The sequence below is a fragment of the Cryptomeria japonica genome, chromosome 7 (genome assembly GCF_030272615.1).
Source record: "Cryptomeria japonica chromosome 7, Sugi_1.0, whole genome shotgun sequence".
Taxonomy (NCBI): domain Eukaryota; kingdom Viridiplantae; phylum Streptophyta; class Pinopsida; order Cupressales; family Cupressaceae; genus Cryptomeria; species Cryptomeria japonica.
The window spans coordinates 504,122,211-504,146,503 of NC_081411.1; the positions used below are offsets into that span (position 1 = coordinate 504,122,211).

The following is a 24,293-nucleotide window of genomic DNA, read 5'->3' on the forward strand; positions in this document are numbered from 1 at the left end:
AAATACCATTAAAGATTAAATCACAAATATAAAATAAATATTAAACAACAATAAGGCTTACCAAATATTAAATAATCATAAAATCAATAAACGTTAATTATCAAATAAATATATACGCCAAATAATTATATATTCAAAACTAATAAATTAAATACATTAAAATAAACATTAATAAATATAAAACCACACATCAAGAGCCACATAATTGCTCTAACAAAATCAAGTAAATCAACCGACACGAACCGAACTTACAACACCAAGAAAACCAAGCTTACTATCTGACATGGTGAATTATGCCAAGATGCTAACTACTCACGGTGAACAACTTAGACCTAGAGTATGTGAGGGGAACTCATGCCATCTCCGAACCACATAAGCCATTGGAACTAAAGACACGCTAAGACCTGTGAAGCCAGGTGGAGTCGATGTCTGGTACTTGCAAAATCCTGCAACCACAAAACGACAATACAACATACAACATATATATATATATAGAACAAGCAAGTGATAGAGAATCGCGACGACACATCCCGCTCGCAATGAGTGATGTGGAATCGTCTCTATCATGAAGACAGTCAAACAATAGTCAAACACATCTCATAAACATCTCATCAAATGTAATCATGAAGTAGGGTTAGTGTAATCGTAATCATCATCAAATCCATGATCAATCAAATCTATCGATAATCCATCACATAGTGAGCATATAAAATCCATCGAGTACATATATCATCAAATCACATGATCAATCATGATAGTACCAACATCCATATAGATCATCAAAATAGCATATTTCCAATAGTGTCTAACATCAATAATAAGTAACTGAAGCACATGAGTAATCATCATCCAAATCATCAAATATAGTCTAGATAAGTCTATCAAGCATAATATAAAAGTCAACTCTAGTCAAAATAGGTCAAATCAAGGGTGAACACTACACCACCTCACCTTTTACAAGGTGGACTTGGTGGATCTCAGGAACCACATGATCAAAACTTAAAATCTTCATAACTTGTGCAATTCTTGCCGGATCATCTTGAAATTTGAAAACTAGACTCCATTCATCCATCGAATTCCTCAAGATCCCTAAAATTTAGGAGGTTAGCTTTTTGGGTCAAACCTTGGATTTTCGGAGGAATTTGTCGATCATTTCAGTGCATCTCAGTGTCAATAGTACAAACCCTAGACCCCTTTTTGAAAATAGAAAAAACAAGGTTCCCTAATGTTGTCCTCATTTTTGTTTCCAAAAATGAAGGACCACTACGGGGAAATTTTTATAAAAAAATGAAAAATTTTATTCTATGGAACGCTTCCCGATGCAAAATTTCAACTAATCCTTGGACTGGCTTAATCCTCAGTTCATTCTCGAACTACGTTTCGAATTTCGTCCAATTTTGGGTTCGTTTGCTATGCCTTTCCTTCAATTTCGGGTTTTAAAACCCAAATTGCAGGTGGAGAATTTTCTTCAAACTGCAAGTTTTAATGATATTCATTGTTATGGTCTTTGTAGGGGAATTTTTGATCAATTACATGTGCACTTTTATTTTAAATATGTCACTTGTAATTTATTTTAAGTTTCCCCTTTGATGTTTTTATCTTTTTATTGTTTTTTGGTCATTTTTAGTTAAAATAGGGATTTTTTAGCTCAACTGCAAGTAAACTTGCAGTTTGTTCAAAAAACCCCTACTTTAATGGTTTTCATATGTAATAGGGATTTTAAATCCCCATTACATATGTGCAAGTGTTTCTAACTTGTTGTAGGGATTTTATTTCCCTTTTATAAGTATTTTAAGCTTGCAGTTTGCTCCAAAAAACCCGATTTTGCCTTGCAAATGCATTTTTGATAATTTTAAACTTGTCATTTGTCCAAAAAAACCCGATTTTGGCTTGATAAGTGAAAAAAGTGAAAAATTAAACTTGCTATTTGTCTTTAAAAACCCGATTTTGGCATGTAAATGGAAAAAGTGAAAATAAAACTTGTTATTTTCTCTCTAAAACCCGATTTGCTTCATTTTGGGCAATTCGAACTTGTCATGTGTCTTCCAAAACCCGATTTGCATGAAAAATCGATTTGTTGAAGATTTCAAAGCAATTTTTTGTGGAGATGTTTTAGGGAGGAAAGGCGTTTTTGCTTCTATCCTATTTTCATGCAATCATCAACATCTTTCATGCCAAATGGAGGTTATATTGACTGGTTTTTGGAGCTAAATCAGCAAAAACGTGGTTCTTTAAACCCACATTTTGGGCGTTTTTTACTTCATGAATCTGCAGTCTCCTTAATCGTTTTGCCCTTTCCTACTTAGGCGTGGAGGGTGAGAGGATTTTCGCACCATTTAATGATGCCGTTGGAGTTTATAATGGTGGCCACGTGATTCCCTTTGGCAACGGTTTTCAACCTTTGGCAACGTTTTAAAACATTTGGCATCATTGCTTCTTCTTCTACCTTAGGCGTTTTGCTCTAATAAACTTGGATGCACACTCTCATTAGCATTTTGGTCCTCCAAGTTTAAGATTGCTGCTATATTTGGGGCATTTTTACAAAAAACGTGATAAGAGTTTGACATTCCGGATTGCTCCTTTTCACCGGTTTTGCTTCTTCATTTCAAGAATTGTTGCTTTATTGGAGAAGCATTTTGCATTTTTAAGAAAGGTATGTTCTCTTTCCTTTCTTCCCTTCATTTTATTATTTTCTTGTTTTCTTTATTTTTCGTTATTAGTTGCATTTTTGGCATGTAATGTTCTTCCCCAAAAAATTTGGTTTTTGTGAAAGAAATCTTCCCCTTGATATGCAATTGTTGAATTGCATTGTTCTTCTCAAAATTCCCTCTTAACTTGTATTCGGGATTTTTAATCTCGATTACAAGTTCGCTGGAAATTCTTGTTCTTCCCCTACGGTTAAGGAATTTAATCATTTTTGGTTAAAATTCCAAGCTTGAAAAGTGTGAAATACCCCTCCCTTGCAAATTCAGGTTTTAAAAACCGGATTACATGTTGAAAAGTTCTTCCCATTTTCATGAAAATGACTTCCCCGGATATTCCCATTTCTATCCATTCATGTTCCCCATATCTGTACTTTCCATTTCCATAATTTCCCGCAAGTCAAAATCTCATTTTTATAATTTCCCACAAGTCAAAATCTCATTTTTCGTCCATTTCTCCATTTTCGAATTTACAAGTGTACTTGTATTCGGGTTTTAAAACCCCGATTGCATGTATGTCCTTTCCAACTTGTATACTTGCGAAAATTCTCCCAAGATCCGAAATTGGTCAAAGTCAAGATTTTCCCATTTCTACATATCTCCCCTCTTCCTCTCACAAAACCGTGAAATTCAGAAATCAAAGTTTTACCCATTTGAAGAAGGAAGAATGATATTTGCAGCTAACTATGATGTTGCCTTAACTCTTTTAAGTCTTCATCACAGCATTCCAGGTTCACAATCAATGTCAGATTTGCCGGCATCTCCAACTCCAAAGAAAATGAAATACAAATATGACAAATACCAGAATGAGGTTGCACCTTCCCAGGTTTCTTCTCCTTTGGATCGCATCAGGGACACGGAAATAGGGCACGTTGATATAGCAGAATTCATCAACAGGGTAGAAGATCCACAGGATAACAACTTGCAGCGGCTGTTGGACAGCCATATCCATCATGCATCTTCCTTCCTAGTGGCTGCCCTAGAACCTGAGTTCGTTCTTGCATGCGCCCATCATTTTGACAAAGAGTCAAGAGTCATTAAAAATGATGATGGTGAAGCTATAATTCGTCTTGATGCGGATACAATCGAGAAGGTCTTCAAACTACCTCCTCCACCTGTTTATATGGAAATCACCAAAGAAAGTGCAGCAGAGTATTATGTGAAAAGGGAAAAAGATTGCAAGCGACACATCAATAGGTGGATCCAAGAGTGATGCAGGAGCATCCAAGAGACCACATGAGACCAAGAAGATTAAAAGCATGAATGAAGACCCCAAAGCATCCTTGAAAGTGAATTGGAATGTTTTGAAGCCAATAATGGCCATTTGTAATGACCAATATGATTTTAAAGTAAAAAATCCTAAAGGTCCTGATAAAGGCCTTAGGACCAAAAATGCTATGTAAATGGGCAAATGATGCCTAGGAGTCTAGATAGATTGAATAGGGTTCTAATATGCTTTAATGGTCATATCATGTCAAAATAATTTGATTAGGATAGGTTTTAGTTGATGAAATGCTTTAGAAATAAAGTTAGAAATTCAAATTTTGAATTTTAATGGCTAGTTACAGTTTTGGAGGGAAAGTGGTTTATGAGTTGTTTTGTCACTCTAATCACTCAAACTAATTGGATTTCGGTTTGGGAAGTTAGAGGAAGGATTTATAAAGCTTTGTAATGCCATTTTGGCTGGGTGGGATGTACTGTACGGACATAGTACGGACAGAACAGTAAAATCAATAAAAACTAGTCTTTTCTTGCTTTTCCTTTGATTTTATTGATGGTTTATTGATTGGGAAGTGTTGTATGTTCATGGTGGAGGCTAAAGGAATTTAGGAATCAGTATTAAACATTGTTTTGAATGATTTTATAGAAGGTTTTGATCAGATATTATCATTTTGTGTTGGCTGTCCTAAATTTTCTGAGTGTTTCATTGGCATTGAAGGCCCAAAATGCAATTTGGAGCCCTTCTATGGATGTAAGAATCTGATTCTCATAGGAGAGGCTCTGCCTAACATGTATAATACATTTCTAACCCTTATAACATGCTGGAGATGTGAAGTTGCAGGTGTACACCATGGGTTTTGACTGGGAAAATACATGGTTTTGATGCCATAGTTGTAGCAGCAGAAGATCTACCTTAAGGAGGTAGTATTTTTATGTGAAACAGCGTTAGGGGATGGTAAATGCATGGTGAATATTGAAGGAGAAGTTCTGGAAGTGAGTTTTGGGGTTTGAACAAGAAGGCCCTAGTTTTTAAGCCATTTTAAGGAGAGTTTTGGTGTTTGGATATTTAGGAGTGCAACCAAGACTTAAAACCTTGAAAATCCTTGGATTGGGAGCCCAACTAAAGACTGTACAAAAGGGTTTAATCTGGTTGTAAGTTTGGAGGGTACTTCCTTCACAAAGTGGACCTAATTAGCCCTCTTGGGGAATGAGGACAGCGGTTTTTTGAAGGCTTTGTTCCAAAACAGCCATAGGCAATATTTTGGGAGTTGATAGAGGTTTATATTGTGCATCTAAATCAGTCATAACATTGGTCCATGTTTTGGGAAATGTGTGTGAAAAGAGCCAAAAACAGCCCAGCAGGCTACTAGGAAACTAGGCCTAGTGAAGGGCTAGATTTGGGTTTTGATATCAATTGAAGGTTTGATGGTTTGAAAACCTTTGGAACATGTTAAGTGAAGTTTTTTGAAGTGTGTGGAGGCAGGGGAAACACCTGATTAAGGTGAAGACAAGTTTTGAGCCTATTGAGGCATATTGAGCATTTGAAACACCATAGGAGTGTTGGGGTTTGGGTCCATATTCCACTTTAGTTTACAAGATTTCAACTATATCCTCTAGCCTCTGCATCAAAGAGCCACATCTTTCCTTCTCAAGATGGGCAAAGTTGTACCGTTGTGATTTCAAGTGGGAGATAGGAGACACCATCACTCTTCTCAGCAGGATGTTGGGCCTTGAGCACTCCAATGTCTTTGAGCCATGGATGTATCAATTCATTATGTTCATACGGCAGTCGCATCACATTTCATGGGGTGAAATCATCAGCGATGCTTTGTGCGAACAACTTGCAGCAGTTCCTACCACTATGACCTTCTTCATGAATTCTTATTTGGTATATTTAGCAGCGTCACTTAGACACTTTCCAGGTCTTTCTACCAAGGGTGATCGCTCGCTTATACCAGTTTGGGAATATTATGACCAGTTGCCATTGAAACCCAGCAGACTGCATTTCAGAAGAGTCCAAGATGCATTCTTCAGATATTTCATGTGTCAGTTTGACGTGGATCTCAGAAACAAAATAGTATCAGATGAGGCATGGGTCAAGGTGTCTGAGTATGGGTGTTTGTTCTTGCAATTTCCCACCTTCACCTATATGAGGATTGGATGCTATGATGGTCAGCCATACATGCTTCCAAGATACCCAACCGATAAGATAATTCTTATGGAGTTGGGAAGACAGATCATGGCTGTTCATACTTTTCAGTCTGCTAGACACAAGGTTGGAATGGGGATCTCTAGCACAAACCCATTGAAAATTGATCGATACTCCCTTGTCACATCTGTGAAGGCTAAGGCCATGGAGGTTGAAGGTTGAATTGCAGGAAATCAAGCTTAAGTGGTTCAAACCTAGAGCTGATTTTGATTATAGAGGTATGAAGGAGAAGATCAAGAAATCCTTTGTGCATGTTCATCGCATTGAAGACATCTGGGTAGATCTCCGCACGGAAGCCGAAGTTCTGAAGATGGATTACTGCAGGCTCACTGTTGAGCAAATTGTTGACTTGAACTTGGCGGATATCCCACAAGGGATGATCGATGACGGGCATATACTTGATCCTGAATACACTTCACGAAGGGTTGAGGAAGCTCCACTTCCTTTGATCCAATGGTCACACAAGGAGTGCGTCTCCATCCTTGACAGATTTCAGTCTATCTTGGCCAACACTAATGCATGGCTGAAAAGTAATGCTGTTAGACTTATCAAAATCAAGGTTGGTAAAGAAGATGATTCTACAGGGCCTCTTGGACGGAAGTCTGAGATTCAGATTGATAACAAGGAGGGTGCTTCATCTTTAGGCACAAGGATCAAGTTACAAGTTAGTCGTGCTTCCTCCTGAGGAGACGACTACTCGTGGGAAGGAGAAATCACGGTTCCATGTTCGGGTGATCGATTTGGATAATCCAGAAGAGGGGCAACAATCTGACGATGCACCTAAGTCTCCAGTTTCAGACTCGCCTCACGAGGTCATTCCTCCAGTTTCCATTGAGACACCTCTTTCTCCTCCTGATTTGCTCATAGATGAGTCTCCTCAGAATGCAGTTCCCATTTCAGCATACGAGCCTTCTCCTGATCGACAACGAGAAAGTGTGTTGAAAGTTCCTGAAGATAACCCACTTGCATTCAGTTATCAAAAATTGATACTTCCACTTCTGGTTTTGAAGAATTCATGAGGCAATCTTCATGTCCATTGGTAACTGAGCAAACTGTGGTCGCTATTCAAACAGATATTCCTCCCAGGGTGAGCACGGTAATTCGAACAGAAACTGCTTCTCCTTTGCCTACGGCTGCTACTGGAAGTGAGTTGATGACTTTGCCTCCATGGCTTAGCTCTTTCACCCCGAAAAGGAAGAAGCAAGAGATCTCACCTGATGCCTTTGACTACTAGCAACTCAAACAGTCCAGATCCAAAGTTGCTAAGAAGGCAAAGACTATCTCTAGGGTAACTGTTGATAGCAACAAGATGAAAGTAGCTGAAATTGTGGAACCTATTGCAGATAAACCACTTGATGAAATGTCAGCTGCTGATTATAAGGTTACAAGGGTAGAATTGGGCAAGCAAACACATGAGGTCATTAAACATAATGCTCAGTTTTCTGTTGCTTCACTAGTGCAAAGGTGTGACGATCTTCTTGCAAAGAAAGACAAGCTAGAAGAAGAAAACCGACAACTCATGGCAGCCATTCATAAAATCACAAAACCTGCTGCTGAAGGGAGTAACTCTATAGGTTCTTCTGGTTCCCAAGAATCGATTCGTGGAGTGGAAAGGGCTGCTCAGAAAGTACAAGCACTGGATTCCTGGGTTGATCAGCTTCATGATCAAGTGTACAAGTGGTAAAAGACATTTTTCAAATAATGTCTAAGTTGGAAACCATTGAGGAGAAACTGGATCAGACTTCTGACACTTTCAAAAAGAATCTGGAAAGTGTTGAAAAAAGTCTAGCAATCTGGCGTACCATGTCCCAATAACAGCTGAGTATTTTGCAGGAGCACGCCATCATCTCTTCCAAGGTCATGTACTTGGAATTTGAAGAACTCATGGAAAACAAGACCCTTGTTCTTAAATCCCTCATTGAGGAGATCAGTGATGCAAGGAGATTCCGGGATGAAGTCTATTGAGGTATTGTCTTACATTGTGAAAGGGCCTCTTGCAATATAGTAAGTCAAGATGGAGAGCTGATTCTAGAAGAAGAAGTTCTTGTTGATTTACAGATGAGGATTCATAATGAATGGAGGAGCGAACAATTCTCGGCAACTTCAATTCAAACATTGATGAAACACCAAACCTTTTTGCATGAGATCCAGTCTATCCTGGATAAAGACAATTCCGTGCTCCTCCGCTGTCATGACACTATTGTGAAGACTATGGTTGTTGCTAAGAACACCCATGAACCGAATCCCGAGGAACTACAAGCGAGCATCTGGAAATTTCAAGGATTCGTGTCTTCACAAAATGCAACTTAAGTGTTTTTCAACACTTAGTTGAATTTTCCCTCTTTTGTAATCTTTAGTTGTAATTTTGTTTTGACAAGTTACATGTAAAAGTAACTTTTGTAAAATGCAAGTTACACATTACTTGCACTTTTGTAATTACATGTAAGGCAACTACAAGTTGTGTCCGATTAGGACTGTAGTTGGAATAAGTCTTAGTTAGTTAGAGTAACTCTTAGTTAGTTAAAGAAGTCTCAGTTATTTATTGAATGAGTCTTGGTGGTTGAGAGAATCTCTCAAGTTAGTTAGGATCCTCCCACCTTTTTCTCAAGGCTCCTCTTCTATAAATACTTGAGAGGTCCATTATAAATATATCTTTTTGGGAAAGCAAGCAAAAACTCTGCCAAATTTACAGCAAGAAGTCTTTGAGCTTATGTATGTTAATTGAAGGTTTTGAAGAATAATAAAGAAGGATTACTCAAGTTTTGAGTCTTTGAGCTACAAGTTTGAGTTTGATTCTTTTTATTTATTCTATGCAAAGTGTTTCCAAAGGAGCTTAGTCCAATCTGATTTGAAGTCTTTGAGCTACAAGTAGAGAAGATTAATTAAAATAGGAAACTCTCTTGAAGGAGCAGCAAGTCTTTGAGCTTGCGTCCATTCTTGAAAAAAATTATTGTTTGATAAGAAATAGCAGCAAGTCTTTGAGCTTGCATTAGTTCTTGTCTTTGTGTTAAAAGAATAGATTATTTCAGTCTTTGAGCTGTTATCTTTTATTCGTTGTAAAATTTAGTATAGCAAAGGGTAGATAGGACTTCCAATAGTCAAGTCTTTGAGCTTGATATTGTTGTCCCGTCCCGAAGGAAGTGACGGAAGTCTTTGCGCTTTCAGGAAATTTCATTTCCTTTCTCTTATTTCACTTGAAAGTGGTTACTGCTGTTATTCAATCGCTATCCTTTTCTGTGAAGAGAAAAGGATATTGTCTTTCTTGAAAAAGAAGAAAGATTGCTGTTCCATCCCATTTTATTTTCCAAGTTGTAGTTAGATAGGGGGAGCCTTCCCTTAATTAGGAGAGTTTTTACTCGCGTGTTGTGGTTGAAACCACAATTTTGTATATTTCCCCAAGTGTACAAAATTTTCAACCAACACCTAAAAAATAGGAAAAACTTTCTAAAAATAGCCATTTCAGGGATCGTGCTTAAAATGCCAAAAACGAAACTTCCTAAAAAATAGGAAAAAGCAAAAAGCAAAACTTTCTAAAAATAGAAAGCTGTCCAAATTAGCTCAAATCAATTGCGATCTTCGTCCTTTAGCTTTTCTAGGTACTATGGTGTCTAGACTCTGTTTTGACTTGGTTTGCACAAACTGACTCATGACTTTCAAAATTCAGACCATTGAAAACTGACAAACTTGGCAATACTGATGTAGGAAAGTCACAAGGCTCTAACAAAAACCCTAGAAAGCAGGAAAAAGGGAGGGTCCCCATTTGCAATGGGGTGATGTGTGAAAAGGTCACAATAGGCCCTAGAGCACTTTTGTCAAGAGGTAGGGATGCATGTGAACATTGCCAAAACCAAGATCATGATCTTCTCTTTAAAGAGGAAAGAAAAACAAATTACCTTCCTTTTTGATGGCAGCCCGTTTGAAATTGTGAAAGAATACAAATATCTTGGGATTGACTTCCACTACAAGCTTAGTTGGGAGCAAAGAAACGGGACTCGGACTCGGCTCGGACTCGGCAAGGCCAAATCGGACTCGGACTCGGGACTCAGCATCAGACTCGGCTCCAGACTCGGCTGGACTCGGGAAAGTGAAAAACTCAAAAAATTTAGAGATTTTTTAAGATTTAAAACTTGTTTCATGCACCCTTTATTGAATAAGACACAATAACATCATCAAACTTGGCTCATTTCATTACATAATACATACACAAGTATACATCTATGATCTATCACATAAGCATAAACGCAAATTGTAGCTGAAGGAAATAACAAACATAGATATATAAATATTGTCAAATGTATACAATATTACAAAACTCATGGAATAAAAAATCCATGTCATCATATGATCATCATCAAATGTTCCATACAAATAACAAAGGTAAATACATCTACAAGCCTATGGCGCAGAGGAGTCTGCACCCTCCGGCCCCGACGTCGGCTCCGATGAAGGCCCCGACCCCCTACGAAGGCATCTAAGGTAGGTCATAGATGATTGGGCAGCCATAGCCGCTCCTTGTGACACCACGCCATGCTCACCAACATCAGGAACATCTGTGTCACTGTCACCATCTGTGTCACTATCACTATCTACCTCTGAATCTCCTCTCTCTGCTCGTGCTCTCTGCTCCTCCTCTGCCATGGCTACAGCCTCAGCCTCTATATCTACCTGGTCGATCCAATCAGTGTCATCATCACTAAAGACAGCCACAGGATCTATCTCAATGGCCCACTCTGCCTCAGGATCAACCTCATCTAGAATGATAGGAGAGATGTCAGCTAATGCATTCTTTCTCATTCTCAGGCGGAGGTTGTAGTGAACAAAGATAAGATCATTCATCTTCTCCACGGATAATCTATTGCGCCTCTTGGAGTGTATGTGCTCAAACATACTCCAATTGCGCTCACAACCAGATGCACTGCATGGTTGGCTCAAGATGCGAATGGCCAACTTCTGAAGATTTGGTGTCGTTGGGCCAAAAAAGCTCCACCAATTATCTGAGTTTGAAATGAGAAAAATAAATAAAATCAGTCTCTCATAAACTCATTTAACAATATACAATAAAACTAAAATTAAGCCTTACAATTTATTTTTACGTGGCATCATAGTTGTCCTACTTTCTTTGGCGATAGGACGAGAAAAGGTCTCCCCTTGTGCATTTGAGAACAACTGTAGCTCTCGCATAAGATCTGTCTGAGTACAACCAACAGGTGCCATCTTCTCCATGACTGAGTATAGCCCATCAAGGACCTCCGCATCAGCCTTGAAAGTAGGGCTAAAATGGAATGCCGGATTCAAATAATAGGCTGCTGCATGGATGGGCCTATGAAGCTGATGATGCCATCTCTTATCAATGATCTGCCAAATGGGACCATACTTGCTCTCATCTCCTGCATAGATAGATTTGATGCCCTCTTTCGCCCTATCCATGCCCTCATATATGTAGCCCATTGCGGGCTTTTCTCCATCCGCAACTCGCAACAAAACCACCAAGGGCTTAACAAACTGTAAAATTGAAAATATTGTGTAATTTAAAACATGAGCAAATAAGAGAATATGATGAATAAGTTATAAAACAAAAAGTTAAATAAAAATTGTAGAATTTATAAAAAAATTACCTTCACTATCTCATCACAAGGGCTCCAAAAGCCTCGCTCATCAAAAATGCAGTCTGCCATATCTTTCCCTGCTGGGGTGGCAGCATAGGATGAGGAAGACCACTCCTCACCAACAATCATACGTCTCAAGGCCATCTTACAACGAAGCATGGACTGCAATGTGATGAAGTTTGTGGCAAATCTTGTGATTCCTGGACGAGCTAACTCCTTATGCTCTGTGTATTGTCTCATAAGAGCCAACACCCATGAATGATTATATACAAATTTGCACACATTTCTTGCCTTTTCTACACATGTCTTGACCCATGGAAGTTTTCCAATATCCTCTAACATGAGGTCAATGCAATGGGCGGCACATGGAGTCCAAACTATAGATGGGCGCCTCTCCATCAATAGTCTGCTTGCAACAACATAATTTGTTGCATTGTAATTAATGAGGTTACAAAATAGAAATTAATTTGCAAACAAAATTAGTTTGTAATCAAAAGTTTACCTGCAGCAACATAATTTGGTGCATTGTCAGTCACCACCTGTACCACGTTCTCTTCACCCACCTCATTAATCACCTCCTCTATCTGCTCACATAGGTAGGTGGCATTCTTGCAATGGGCGGAGGCATCAATAGACTTGATGAAAACGGTGCCCCCTGAAATAAAAAAATAAAGCAAGATCAATGATCATTCAATAAATCATTAAATGAAAAATAAAAAATTAATGCCTAAATGAAACTAAAATTAATCAATCACCTGCGGAAGAAACAAGAAAATTAAGGAGAGTTCTATTTCTCCTGTCTGTCCAACCATCAGTCATGATGGTGCAACCTTTAGTGCTCCATATTTGGCGTTGATCACCCAATTCTTTCTTCACATCATTCACCAATTCAGTCAAAATGGGTCCCCTCAAATCAAACTCAGAAGGGGCTTTGAACCCCGCCCCACAAATGGTAAGGGCATCAACCATTTCTTGCCAATAAGGTGACCTGTCACAAATAATTTTAATGAGATAAGTATGTACTATGTATAATGAACTATATACAACAAAAATTAATACGAACAATCAAATTATAAAAATTAAAACAATCAAACATAAAACATTTACCTGGCTGTGAAGAATGGAATACTGCCATAGATCCAAAATCTGCCAACTACCATTTTAGCAGCATCATGGACCTCCTTGTTCCAACCCATGCTCTCAAGTGACTGTTGGGACCCAGGAGTAGTGCGAGGTGCAAAAGAGGTATCCAACCTAGATTTACGAATCCTAGGTCCAATGCTAACACTCCCACTACCACTGCCAGTGCTAGGAACATGAGAAGGGGCAGAGGCACTGGCACTGGCACTTATAGAAGCAGAACCGGAAGCATGAGTAGTAGCAAAATGAGTGGGACGATATGAAGGTAAGGAAGAAGGCCCTCCAACACAACCTAATTGTGTCCCTGTTCCTAAAGGTGCATGTCTCCCAATGACTGTGAGATCCTCTTTTTCTTTCCTTTTCCTTTCAATTTCTTCAACCATTACATAGCAATCACGTACGGCCTCAGTGACTGCTTTTGTGCATGGGTCGGCATCATGCCCACGCACACCAGCAATATGGTATTTCAATCTATATATGCCTCCATGGAATATTGTTTTGCAAAATATACACTTTGTTTGCCCTTTTCTTTGCCCTGGAAAATCCTCATGATATTTCCAAGCAGGGTCCTTTCTAATGGGAGGTCTAGAAGAGGACATTGTATGATTGTTTTGTGAAACTTGAGGCAAATAAGAATGTGAAGGTTGCTGCAATAAAACATTACAAATGCAAAAATAAATTAAGACATTCATTCTGTGTTGTGCATTCATAATTTCATTCTCATTGAACATTTTTTTCAAAAAAGCTAAAGTAGGGTTTGCAATTTTTTTTTTTTTAAATTGTAGGGTTTGTCAAACCCTACTTTAAAAAAAATAAAATTACAAACCCTGGGCCTACATAGTAACATAGAAAAGATTTTGGAATAAAATGTAAAACTTTCAAAAAAAAAAGAATAGAAAAATGAATTTTTGCATATAAGAAACAAAAAAATCTCAAAAAAACAATGTTACCTCTTAGAACTCTTGAAAAAAATTGAAGAAATTGAAGAAATCTTCCTTGCTGGTTTTTCTTCAATGCACCCTTGTTATTCTTTTTATCTCACTTTACTCCTATTTTTGCAAATGAATGAAATGAAAGTCACTTTTAGGTATAAAACAAAAATAACACAAAAAAAACAAGTCAAAAAAACCATTTAAAATTGTTTTTTTTTTAACTTTTCATTGACTTCGCCGCCGGCCGAGTCCCAGGCACGGGACTCACCGAGTTTGGCGAGTTTGGGCCAAACTCGCCAAACTCGGCGAGTCTGGCGAGTCTGGCTCCTGGACTCGGCAGAGTCCGAGTCCGAGTCCCCAGGACTTGGCGAGGGTGACTCGCACTCGGACTCGCCGAGTCCAGGCGAGTCCAGGCGATATTCGTTTCTCTGGTTGGGAGACTTGTAGAGCAAAAAGGATACAAGGGGGATGGAAAGCGGCATATCTACTCCAAAATAGGTGTAAAAAAGCTGAATTGTGGATTGGAGAACCAAGAAAACTCTTTTTGGTTTTTTGGTCACGTCGGTTGTTCTCCATGGTTGCGAAGTTTGGAGAGGCAACATGTCAAACTATGGGTGGAGACATTTAGAGAGAATTCAAAAACACCTAATCACAAGCAATCTCAAAGTTAAAACATCAGTTCCATATGAAATCCTTTTAGCGGAAGCAGGTACTTTTCCGTTGGAGGCGTCAGCAATATCCCGATTAATAAGTTATCTAAAAAAGGTTGAAAACATGGATAACCTACGGTGGCCCAAAATTGTGATGGAAGAGGGTCTTAATCATAGGAAGAAAACTTGGATGAAACAAAACAAAAAGTGGTTGAACAAGTGGAACATCAAGCTGCACGAATGTCCTAATACCAATGAGGAAATAAAAAAGTTTGTCATAGAAAAGTTTCAAACTACCACGTGGACTACCCGCATTGGACATAAAAAGTCGTATTACATCAAAGAGTTTAACCCAACTTGGGAACATGAAGAGAAAGCATATTTAGAGGCAGTTATTAAAGGGAAGGGAAGGTTGTTAGTGGCACAATTGAGGACAGGTTCGCATCATCTCAATTGTGATATGGGTAGGTGGAAAAGGCTCAAAGAGGTATGGGAAGAGAGAACTTGCTTGTTTTGCAGGATGGGTGCAATTGAGATAGAATGGAACTTTCTCATTGAGTGCACATCGTATGATGATATTCGTGCTCGATATAAGATCATCTTGAAGACCAACAACATGCATAGTTTATTTGACGAGGATAAGATCAACCAGACTGCTAGCTTTCTAGTCAAGATACATTAGCGGGAGATCTAACATTGAAAGGAATATGAAGATAGTTTAGGCTGTGACTTCTTGGTCCCATAGACTGACCAGTCTTGTGGACGTCACTAAAATCATTCAATCATTCAATTTGGGTGAAATAAAACCCAAAACTATTACAAATTCTTTGAATGGTGAGCTCAAAGTTGCTCCACAATTCACCAAAAATAACCTACAAATAAATCACCTCAAACCCCAATGATCTCTAAATATATGGACAAGAACTAGCATAAGAGTATTATGGCTTTGATACTATGTAAGATTTGCCTAAGCAATCTACCAAAGACCAAAATGAAAAGAACTAATCCAAATGATCTATTTGCTTATAACAACAAAGAAATGTGAATACACAATACAATGACTATCCATTCAATGAGGATATACAAATACAAGTAGAATGGGTGCATGTATAGGAAAATATTACAAGGGTTGGAGGATGACAACTCACCCTACAAGAAGTGTAACTACCAAGGAAGGATTTGTACTAATATCATGAAGCTTAACATTCCTATGGAAGAGGGTGACAACTTCACATTCCCAATAAGAAAAACTCTACCCAAGTGAACGCCTACCCAAGTAAGCTTAGCCTAAGGTATAATAAATACACGAGAAATACATAATAAATGCATATTTGTACTAATATCATGAAGCTTAACAATTTTTGCCAATGAGAAGGGCTTATGTAATATCTAAAAGTTAGTTTGCCCAATGCTTTTCTAGGAACTTCCAAGGTGCACCTTGTGCCCTTTGTTAGACATAGTCCTTTTGTTCCTTGTTAGGATGATAGTTAGCCTTAAAGAGCTCCGTTTCATCTCTTTCCTCATTAGTAGTTTATTCAACCAAAATCTTCCTCATTTTTTTTGAAGTTCAAAATATAAAATAAAATGTTTTACAATCACAAACTAGTCACATCTTTGTGTTAAATATCTCCATGTCGACAACTATTAATAAAAATATATCTTGTTTGGTACAATACGGTGTAATAATTGTTTATATATGATGCTATCATATCATCACCATGAAAAAAGTATTTTAACTTTGTTTTATTAGTTCAAGGTAGCTTAATTGGTTAAAGTCACAGGTTTTCATTTTGAACACACAGAAGACAAGAGTACCCTAGGAAAACCTCCCTCTTGGAGGTGAAAAAACCCAGCAATTAATCTCATTTTATATTAGGCAACAATCAATATGTGACTTTACAAGTTTACTTCAACACTTGAAGCAATATGAACATCAACATATACACAGCAGTATGATGAACTTATCTGCAATATACTTGACTGAAGATGATTTGCTACTGCTATTATAGGACCATGATTTGCTGCTGCTGATCATAGGACCATTTGCTGATCAAGAAGTCAATTCGCTAACCATGAATGATAATCGCTGCTCCAGAATTAGTTTGCTGTCCTTGTAGTTATATTCGCTGACTAGATAATTTCGCTACTGATCAAGGATGTAATTCGATGTCTTCCATTGTGTGTAATGATGAATGAATGAACCTTGTATATATATGTGATCTCAGCCACCTAATTCATCCTAGGTCGGGTCACAAGGATAATCAATTAATAATAATATGATGACCTAAACTTGGTGCCCAATATAGGGTCAGCCCCATTGCATTTACAAGTTACAATATTTAATATAGGGTTAGCCCTATCCACAAGTTACATCGCCCATTATAGGGCCAAACCAAATTACAAGCTATATTTAATTTTGCACATTTAATGTGGTTAAGGCCGATAGGCCAATTAGTCACCCACAAGTTACATTATGGGTCACGCCCAATTTTTATATTTGCAAGTTACATACACATATCAACATCCTTAATGGTTACAAGTTACATAATGCGTTTGGGTCCAGCCCAATACAAGTAATACTTATATTTGATCCAAACTAGCTATTATTTCAACACTCCCTCTTAGCTAGGGAAGATTCTAGCCAAATAACAAATCATCATGGACCTTTCCATGATATCCATCTTGCATTGCCCACAAGGGATGGATCCAAAAACTTTATTATGCACACTTGCAAGAAATGAATACACACAAATATATAAATACACATCATGAACTTCTTTCATAATATCCATCTTGCATTGCCCGCAGAGGATGGATCCACCTTGCATTGCCCGCAGAGGGTGAAAAGAGGTCTTACACCTCAAAACTTCTCTACTGAGAAGAATGACCCGCCACCTTGCTTTTCGCGGAGGATGGTTCCACCTTGCATTGCCCGCAGAGGGTGGAGGATGTCTTTCACCTCAACCTTCTCCTAGAGAAGGATCTAATGTCACCTTGCATTGCCTGCAGAGGGTGGAAGATGCAACTTAATGCATCACTAGGACTGAGACTCCCTCTCAGCCAAGGCCGTGTTCTCCACAATTTCCAAGTCTCTTTCTGAAGCACACAAACTTCACTCGAACACAAGGCTTGGTGAGAACAACTGCAATCTGCTCATCGGTGTTGACATATTCAGCTGAATGACACCTTTCTGTACCATATCATGAATATAGTGATAATGAGTTTTCACATGTTTTGGCCTGTCATGAAACACAGGATTAACAAACATCTCAATACAATTCTGATTGGTACAATTAATGACTGAGGGTTCCCAAGGTTGCCCAAACAACCTAGCAAGAAGCTTTGTGAAGCCACACCGCTTCACAATGTACTCAGCGTCAGCAGTGCTCAATGCAACTCAGGACTGATTCTTGTTGACCCAAGAGATTAGAGAAGAACTCAAGTTGAAGCAAATACTTGAAGTGTTCTAACACTTCTTGCCCAATCAGAATCTGAGTAGCCTTCTAGGGTGATGACAGTGTTGATTCGATACTTCAGCCCGTAGCCAACTGTTTCTCGCAAATATCTCAGGATATCCTTGGTTGCAACAAGATGAACATGCTTAGGTTTGTTTATGAACTGCCTGAAGGGCACTCACTGCATAACAAATATTATGTCTAGTGTTAACTAGATGCATTGAGGATCCAATCAACTGTACTCCGATGGATCTGCAAAATCAGAGTTAGTTGCAGATAAACTCAATTTCTATAGGAGTAGACATAGGTTTACAATCCATCATATCAATGGCATATTTTCTTGACTAAGGATAAGATCTTTGCCATACTTCTAGTCCTAGATAGTCATTCATTAGGCCTAGATCCTTCATTCCAAATTCAGTGGCTAATTCTTTCTTACATCTAATGATGAGACTATCTCCAACAGTTAGAAATAAATCATCCACATATATATAAGAAACAGAATTAGCAATTCACCATTGAAAACTTTTAAAGTAAAGGTTAGAATCATCATCATTCTTGTAAGATCCTAAACTAATCAAATACTTGTCAATCGTCTCATACCAAGCTCAAGAAGCTTGCTTGAGGCCGTAAAGAGTTTTTCTTTAATGAGATTCTCTATTTTGATTCTCATAACCTTCTAGTTATTCAATATAGATAACATTAAGAAAACAGTTTTATATCCAACTTCCAGCGTGCAGCATTAGCTATAATGGTTCTAATATTAGTATATATAGCAGCAAGAGCAAATGTTTCTTTTTAACTATGAGCTACACATCTAGCTTCATATTTTTTCAAAAAAAACTTTCATATGGAACTCCCTCTTGATTCTTAATGTAAAATTGTGGTAACCAAGTCTCATGAAGATTGCATAATATAAGAATCAATCAAGGAAGGCAGCCAACATAAGTTACCATAAATCAAAGATAAGAAATGCCAATCTTTTCCTTACTTCACTTCTACGAAATGGACCCATAGCACAATCATTATGATCATCGCATACCTTCAAGTGAAGAAACCAAGCTTCCTCTTAAGCTTGAAGGCATGGTAATTCAAGAATATCTTGAAGAGAAGCATCAACATGATTAAATATCTCTTTATTGACTAGACTTCCACCATTGACAACATATGCCAAGATTGCTCAAAAGGATATTGTCAGTCTATGATCAACTTCAATCATAGTGTAAAGCTACACAACATTCTTTAAATGTAAAATTGTTTTCCATAGTTGAATAACAGAGAGTTAGCAGTGCTTGATCACATCAGAAAACTAAGGCAAGTGTATGACTTCAAAAAACTTTGACAATCTAACATTTTACAAAATTCACAAGCAGGTATATAAGACAAATTTTTTTTCCAGCCAATACGTAAAATCAGATATGAGTATCAACCACTCAAAAGGATACACATTGTAGTTGAGCACAAGCGTATGATCAAAAGACAACTTCAATAAGTTAGATACCTCATTCATCTTAGGTTTCATCATCAAGAGAATACTTACTTCAAGAATGTAATAGGTAGTATGCCCAAATTGAAGAGATAATATCACAATGAATATTATGTGAGGATAGTGAAAGCCATGACAGAAAATGTATTAGAGCTAAAGGCAATCCTCTACACAAGAAGAGCAGAGCAAGGTTATAATAAATGTATAACAAGGAACATGAGAGCCTTTTATGAAGAGCTGAAGAGAACCAAGTGTTACACAGTCCCAATCCTACATGCCAACCTTATCATAGAACAGAGACTACAGTCCGTATGATGTTAGGAGACACATCAGCAAGACTATTAAGCATTTCAAGATTTAGATAGAATATGTGTAACATGCTGAAAATTTTGAAAGAAATTTAAATTCAAATAATCTAACCGTTGCAAAAGAATAGCTGTTAACATAAGCATAGTAAGATGGATATATTTTTTTTAATTTAAAATTCAAAACAGGAACATGAATAACGATAACTGAGATTAAGTACATTGAACTTAAAATTAAGCATACATGCAATATTAAGAACTAATTAACTTGCATGAAATGAAAGAGAGATAGGGTTTAGAGAGTACTTTTCAACTGATGCTAAATTCTGAACTTCAAACTCTGTCATGATACCGGTGGGGAGGGAAAGTATCATTAGGACGCTTTTCTGCCCAACCACGAACTATCTAGTCCTCCGTGCCATATCCTTTTGGACTGGCCTGACCCTTTGCAGGGAGGTAAAGGAATACGAGAACTCAATGCCATCGGAGACTTGGTGTTAGGACCTACACACTTAGTCGGTCATACACTAAGGGTAACTCCCTACTAGTATGATGCTCTGACTAAGGGTGTATCTGGTGCTAAAGATCAAACTAGTGCATGCGTTACGCAGCACCACCTTGGCCAAGGTTTTACACTGTAAGCATGAATTTACGCGCTATCAATGATCTCACCCTTCTCGGCAAAAGTCGGGGTTAAGGAGTTCAGCTGAACTCGAAAGTAATTCTGAGGACCATCTTGGGTTTAGCGTTCAACAGTTATAATATAGGTATTTCAAGTGTTAACAACCATTTCTACCTCGCACAACTACTATGTTTTCAACAGGTTTCAACTGAACCCCTAGCTTGGTACAAGTCTACATTGCTATGCTGGAACATGTCTACCCGTGCATGCTAAGATATGCGTACATGGACACGTGAGTACAATTACCTTTGCATATACGTCAAATATTACCAGTTATAACTTCACTGGTACATACTTGTCGGTATATGCCCAAGTACTTGTACTTACGTGCACGTGGACCCGCCCTTCACATGCACAGTGAGTAATCACGATGTCTAAGGTTTACAACTTATTTTTATTTAGGATAGACTTCACAATAGCCCTAACCTTTGTATCACAATGACATAAATTTCATGAAGGCAAAGATTCTGAGGATAAGATTTATTTCAGTCCATAGTTCAGCTGAGGAATACATGTAAATCTAACACATAGACCTGCAGTTGACTATACACAATTATATTTAATTTAGAGATATATGTACTCGCGTAAGGGTGTATAATATATCTATAACATAGACCTGTTGATTATAAACTTTATGGTTTTCTGGTTTAAGTTTGACCAAGTGGAGCCTTTCTGCACCTCAATACTGGTTATGTTCTTATGATTTCAGATTTCAGTTAGCTGAATGGTGTGAGTAAACATAACTTCCAAGCCTGTACATCATTACTTAGATATACCTGTATTTATAGACATAATACATTTATATATTCATTCATACAAGCAGACCTTAATCATGTTGGTCTGATAACAGTGTGACCTTGCTGTTTATAAACTTTATGGTTTTCTGGTTTAAGTTTGACCGAATGGAGCCTTTCTGCACTATAATAATTTTCCTGACCTTTCATAACATATACATTCCAAAGTTATATCTATACACATAAATATATATATATATATATACACACATACCCATGTATACATATATATATTTATGAGTATATATAATATATATATATATATATTCCATAATTGTGCAGGTATGAGAACCAGTTCATAACTTCATAACCATCCTAAATTTTACCAAGAACAGAAAGTAAATCTGGTTTAATACAGAAATAAGAAGATATAATATCTATAGATTTTTCTTTAAGACAGCATAAGGATTTATCTCTTCCCATTATAGTATATTTTCAGAATTCGCATTACAAAAGGGAAAATAGTTCAGATATTTCATAACATACTAAAGAATAAACTGCATTTACTTTCTTTCCTCTATTTTCCAGAAATCGAATGAAAGACGGAAAAGGAAATAGTCGAATCAGTAGGTAACCGGACCACATGACCTGAAAGAAGCAAAATCTGTCAGAAGTTGCACTCTAATGCACTTCACACTCGAAGCCCTTGAAACTTGGTAATGGCTGAGCAGACAAGTCACGAAATTGCAGAGCAAAACCCTCTTTCTTTGCTGTCCCCAAGCAGAACAAAGATAAAACAAAACGCCCTCCTTTTCTCTTCCAAAAAATGGTTTAAGTATAGACTTTCACGTGACTCTTCATTTGTTCGCCCTAATACCAGGCGGAAATCTTAAACCGCCCAAGGAGTCACGTTAATCCTGTGCTCCATTCACGCCTTCCGCATTTCTCGCTTCCAGCAGAAGCTTCCCATGAAAAATATCTTTCCATCCTTTTTCCAAAGAAATGAATGCATAATAAAATATATATTTGGTGCTTTTTCCCTCCCAATATGCTCTATAAATTATATCAAGGTTGAGAAATAAATCCTTTTAATCTCCTTTATATTTTTTTATTAATACCTCCTTCATGCCCGATAAAATCACAAGGTAAGGTGGAGCGATGAAAAAGGATTTATTAAAAACTTATTTCCCTCTGGGCATGATTAAAATATTCCAAGCCAATTAACTAGCAACTATAGGAGAGGTTAATTTCATATCTCCCCCTCTCATAACCTTTACTTAACTATTGAGTTGCCAATTAAAGTTGGCAAAAATAATAATTTATTTAATTAAAATAAAACTTGCCAGGCAAATATAATTAAATTTAATAATACATATTTATTTATATTTATATATATGCGACCTATACTCCCTACGAATACCTAACTGCGGTAGTACGTATACGATCAGGTATACGTGCTACCGTACCCAGGTACTCGTATAGGATATATAAGTTACGCATATATACATATACATAAATATATATATTTATATAATAAAAGTAACATTAGTCCAATCAACCTAATTAATAAATTAATAATTAACGAAATAATTTATTAATATTAATAATTAATAATTATTTCTAGAAGCGACAAACCTTAGATTCTATGCACTGACCTACCAGGTTACCTAACGCACTGGCTAACAAGGTTCGACAAGATCAACCTAGGTTTACCTGGCTTAGGCTAGGGTTTCCAAACAGCATTGAGTTCTTCCATCCTTTCACCTCCTGACCTGATGATACTTCCCCTCCTTTTGTGGAGGACGACGGTCTCCTGCACACACTTGGCCCACGGAAATCGGTTAGATCCAATCTTGTCTAGTTCTGACAATTAATAAATCATGATAAAAGTGAAACATGATATCATATTGCTAACTGAAATTCACCAATTTACTAAATCAAAGTACATCAAATTTGCATAGAAAACATAATTATCATTATTCACATATGTATAATCATCTGAACAAATCCATCATTTAAAGCATAAAACTAGGCACATTATACATCATATGAGTATATCAAAATGCACTAGGGTTAACATGTATCAGGACGTAAATACTGCACAAAATCAACTAGGGCACAAGTGAGATGTAACAATATGATGCATCTAAACTATGCAGCAAGTATCATCAGAAGAAGATAGAAGGGTCATCATTGGGCATAGATACTAAATAGGATGACTAAGACATCTTACCTTTACATGCCTACCACACCAATGATTAGAGGACACTATATGTTTTCAACTAAGGTTCCATGTTTCTGAATCTCCTATAATTTTATTCAGCTTTCAATCTTCCTATTTGTGCTTGCTGTTATATCCATCATAATGCTCCTAGTTTTATATCTGAATACACATGCTGAAATCTTAAGTGCCAAGGATGTATTTAGATCAATGCATCAATTCAGATCATTACATATTCATAGCAAACCACATCAAATAGGTTGAGAGATAAACATACTCAAAATAGAGAGTAGGGCATAACCAAATACTAACTTCAATAATTCAAACTGGATTAGAACAAATTCTTAACACAAGAACAAAGCTCGAACTAGGGTGATTGTTACAAACCCTAGGAAGATAGTTATGCAACCCTTAAAGGAATAAAAGGAATACTAAGATCTGAAAAACAAGTGCACAAACCGACATATGAAAGCACCCTCAGATGAAGTAGTTAACAAGCAAGAGAACCTTGTGCACTAGATAAGACACCGATAACAATAAGGCAATCAGATGCAAATCTCCAAACCAAGTGGACCCTACAATTGAGAATAGAGGAATGAGAACACCTGAAATCTTATTCTTGCTATTGTCCCATCGATGCCTTCAATTTGTCAAGCAGACATTGCTGTTGAACTTTCTGATTCACCGTAGACTTCTTCAGCCCTAATCTGCACAAGAAGAAGTACAGGTTCTTCCTTCAAGCTATCAGGCCTTATACAAGGAACTTGACTCTGATACCATGTTAATTTTAGATCAGATTGATAGCAATAATCAGAAATAACACAATGAACACACAGAACACAAGAGTACCCTGGGAAAACCTCCCTCTTGGAGGTGAAAAAACCCAGCAATTAATCTCAGTTTATATTAGCCAACATCAATATGTGACTTTACAAGTTTACTTCAACACT

At 37.4% G+C, this 24,293-nt stretch overlaps 2 protein-coding genes across 2 annotated transcripts in view; one reads left to right on the plus strand and one right to left on the minus strand.

The window, feature by feature from the left end:
- Positions 1 to 24,293, plus strand: part of LOC131060163 (1-phosphatidylinositol-3-phosphate 5-kinase FAB1A) — a 106,518-nt gene that overhangs the window by 62,903 nt on the left and 19,322 nt on the right. The window lies entirely within an intron of this gene.
- Positions 11,211 to 13,617, minus strand: LOC131060164 (uncharacterized). Its single transcript, XM_057993294.2, has 5 exons — positions 12,846 to 13,617; positions 12,494 to 12,726; positions 12,241 to 12,393; positions 11,748 to 12,144; positions 11,211 to 11,634 (listed from the first exon to the last, which is right to left on the minus strand). The coding sequence occupies exons 1-4, from the start codon at positions 13,607 to 13,609 to the stop codon at positions 12,137 to 12,139; spliced, it is 1,158 nt and encodes a 385-aa protein (XP_057849277.2). The 5' UTR covers positions 13,610 to 13,617; the 3' UTR covers positions 11,211 to 11,634; positions 11,748 to 12,136.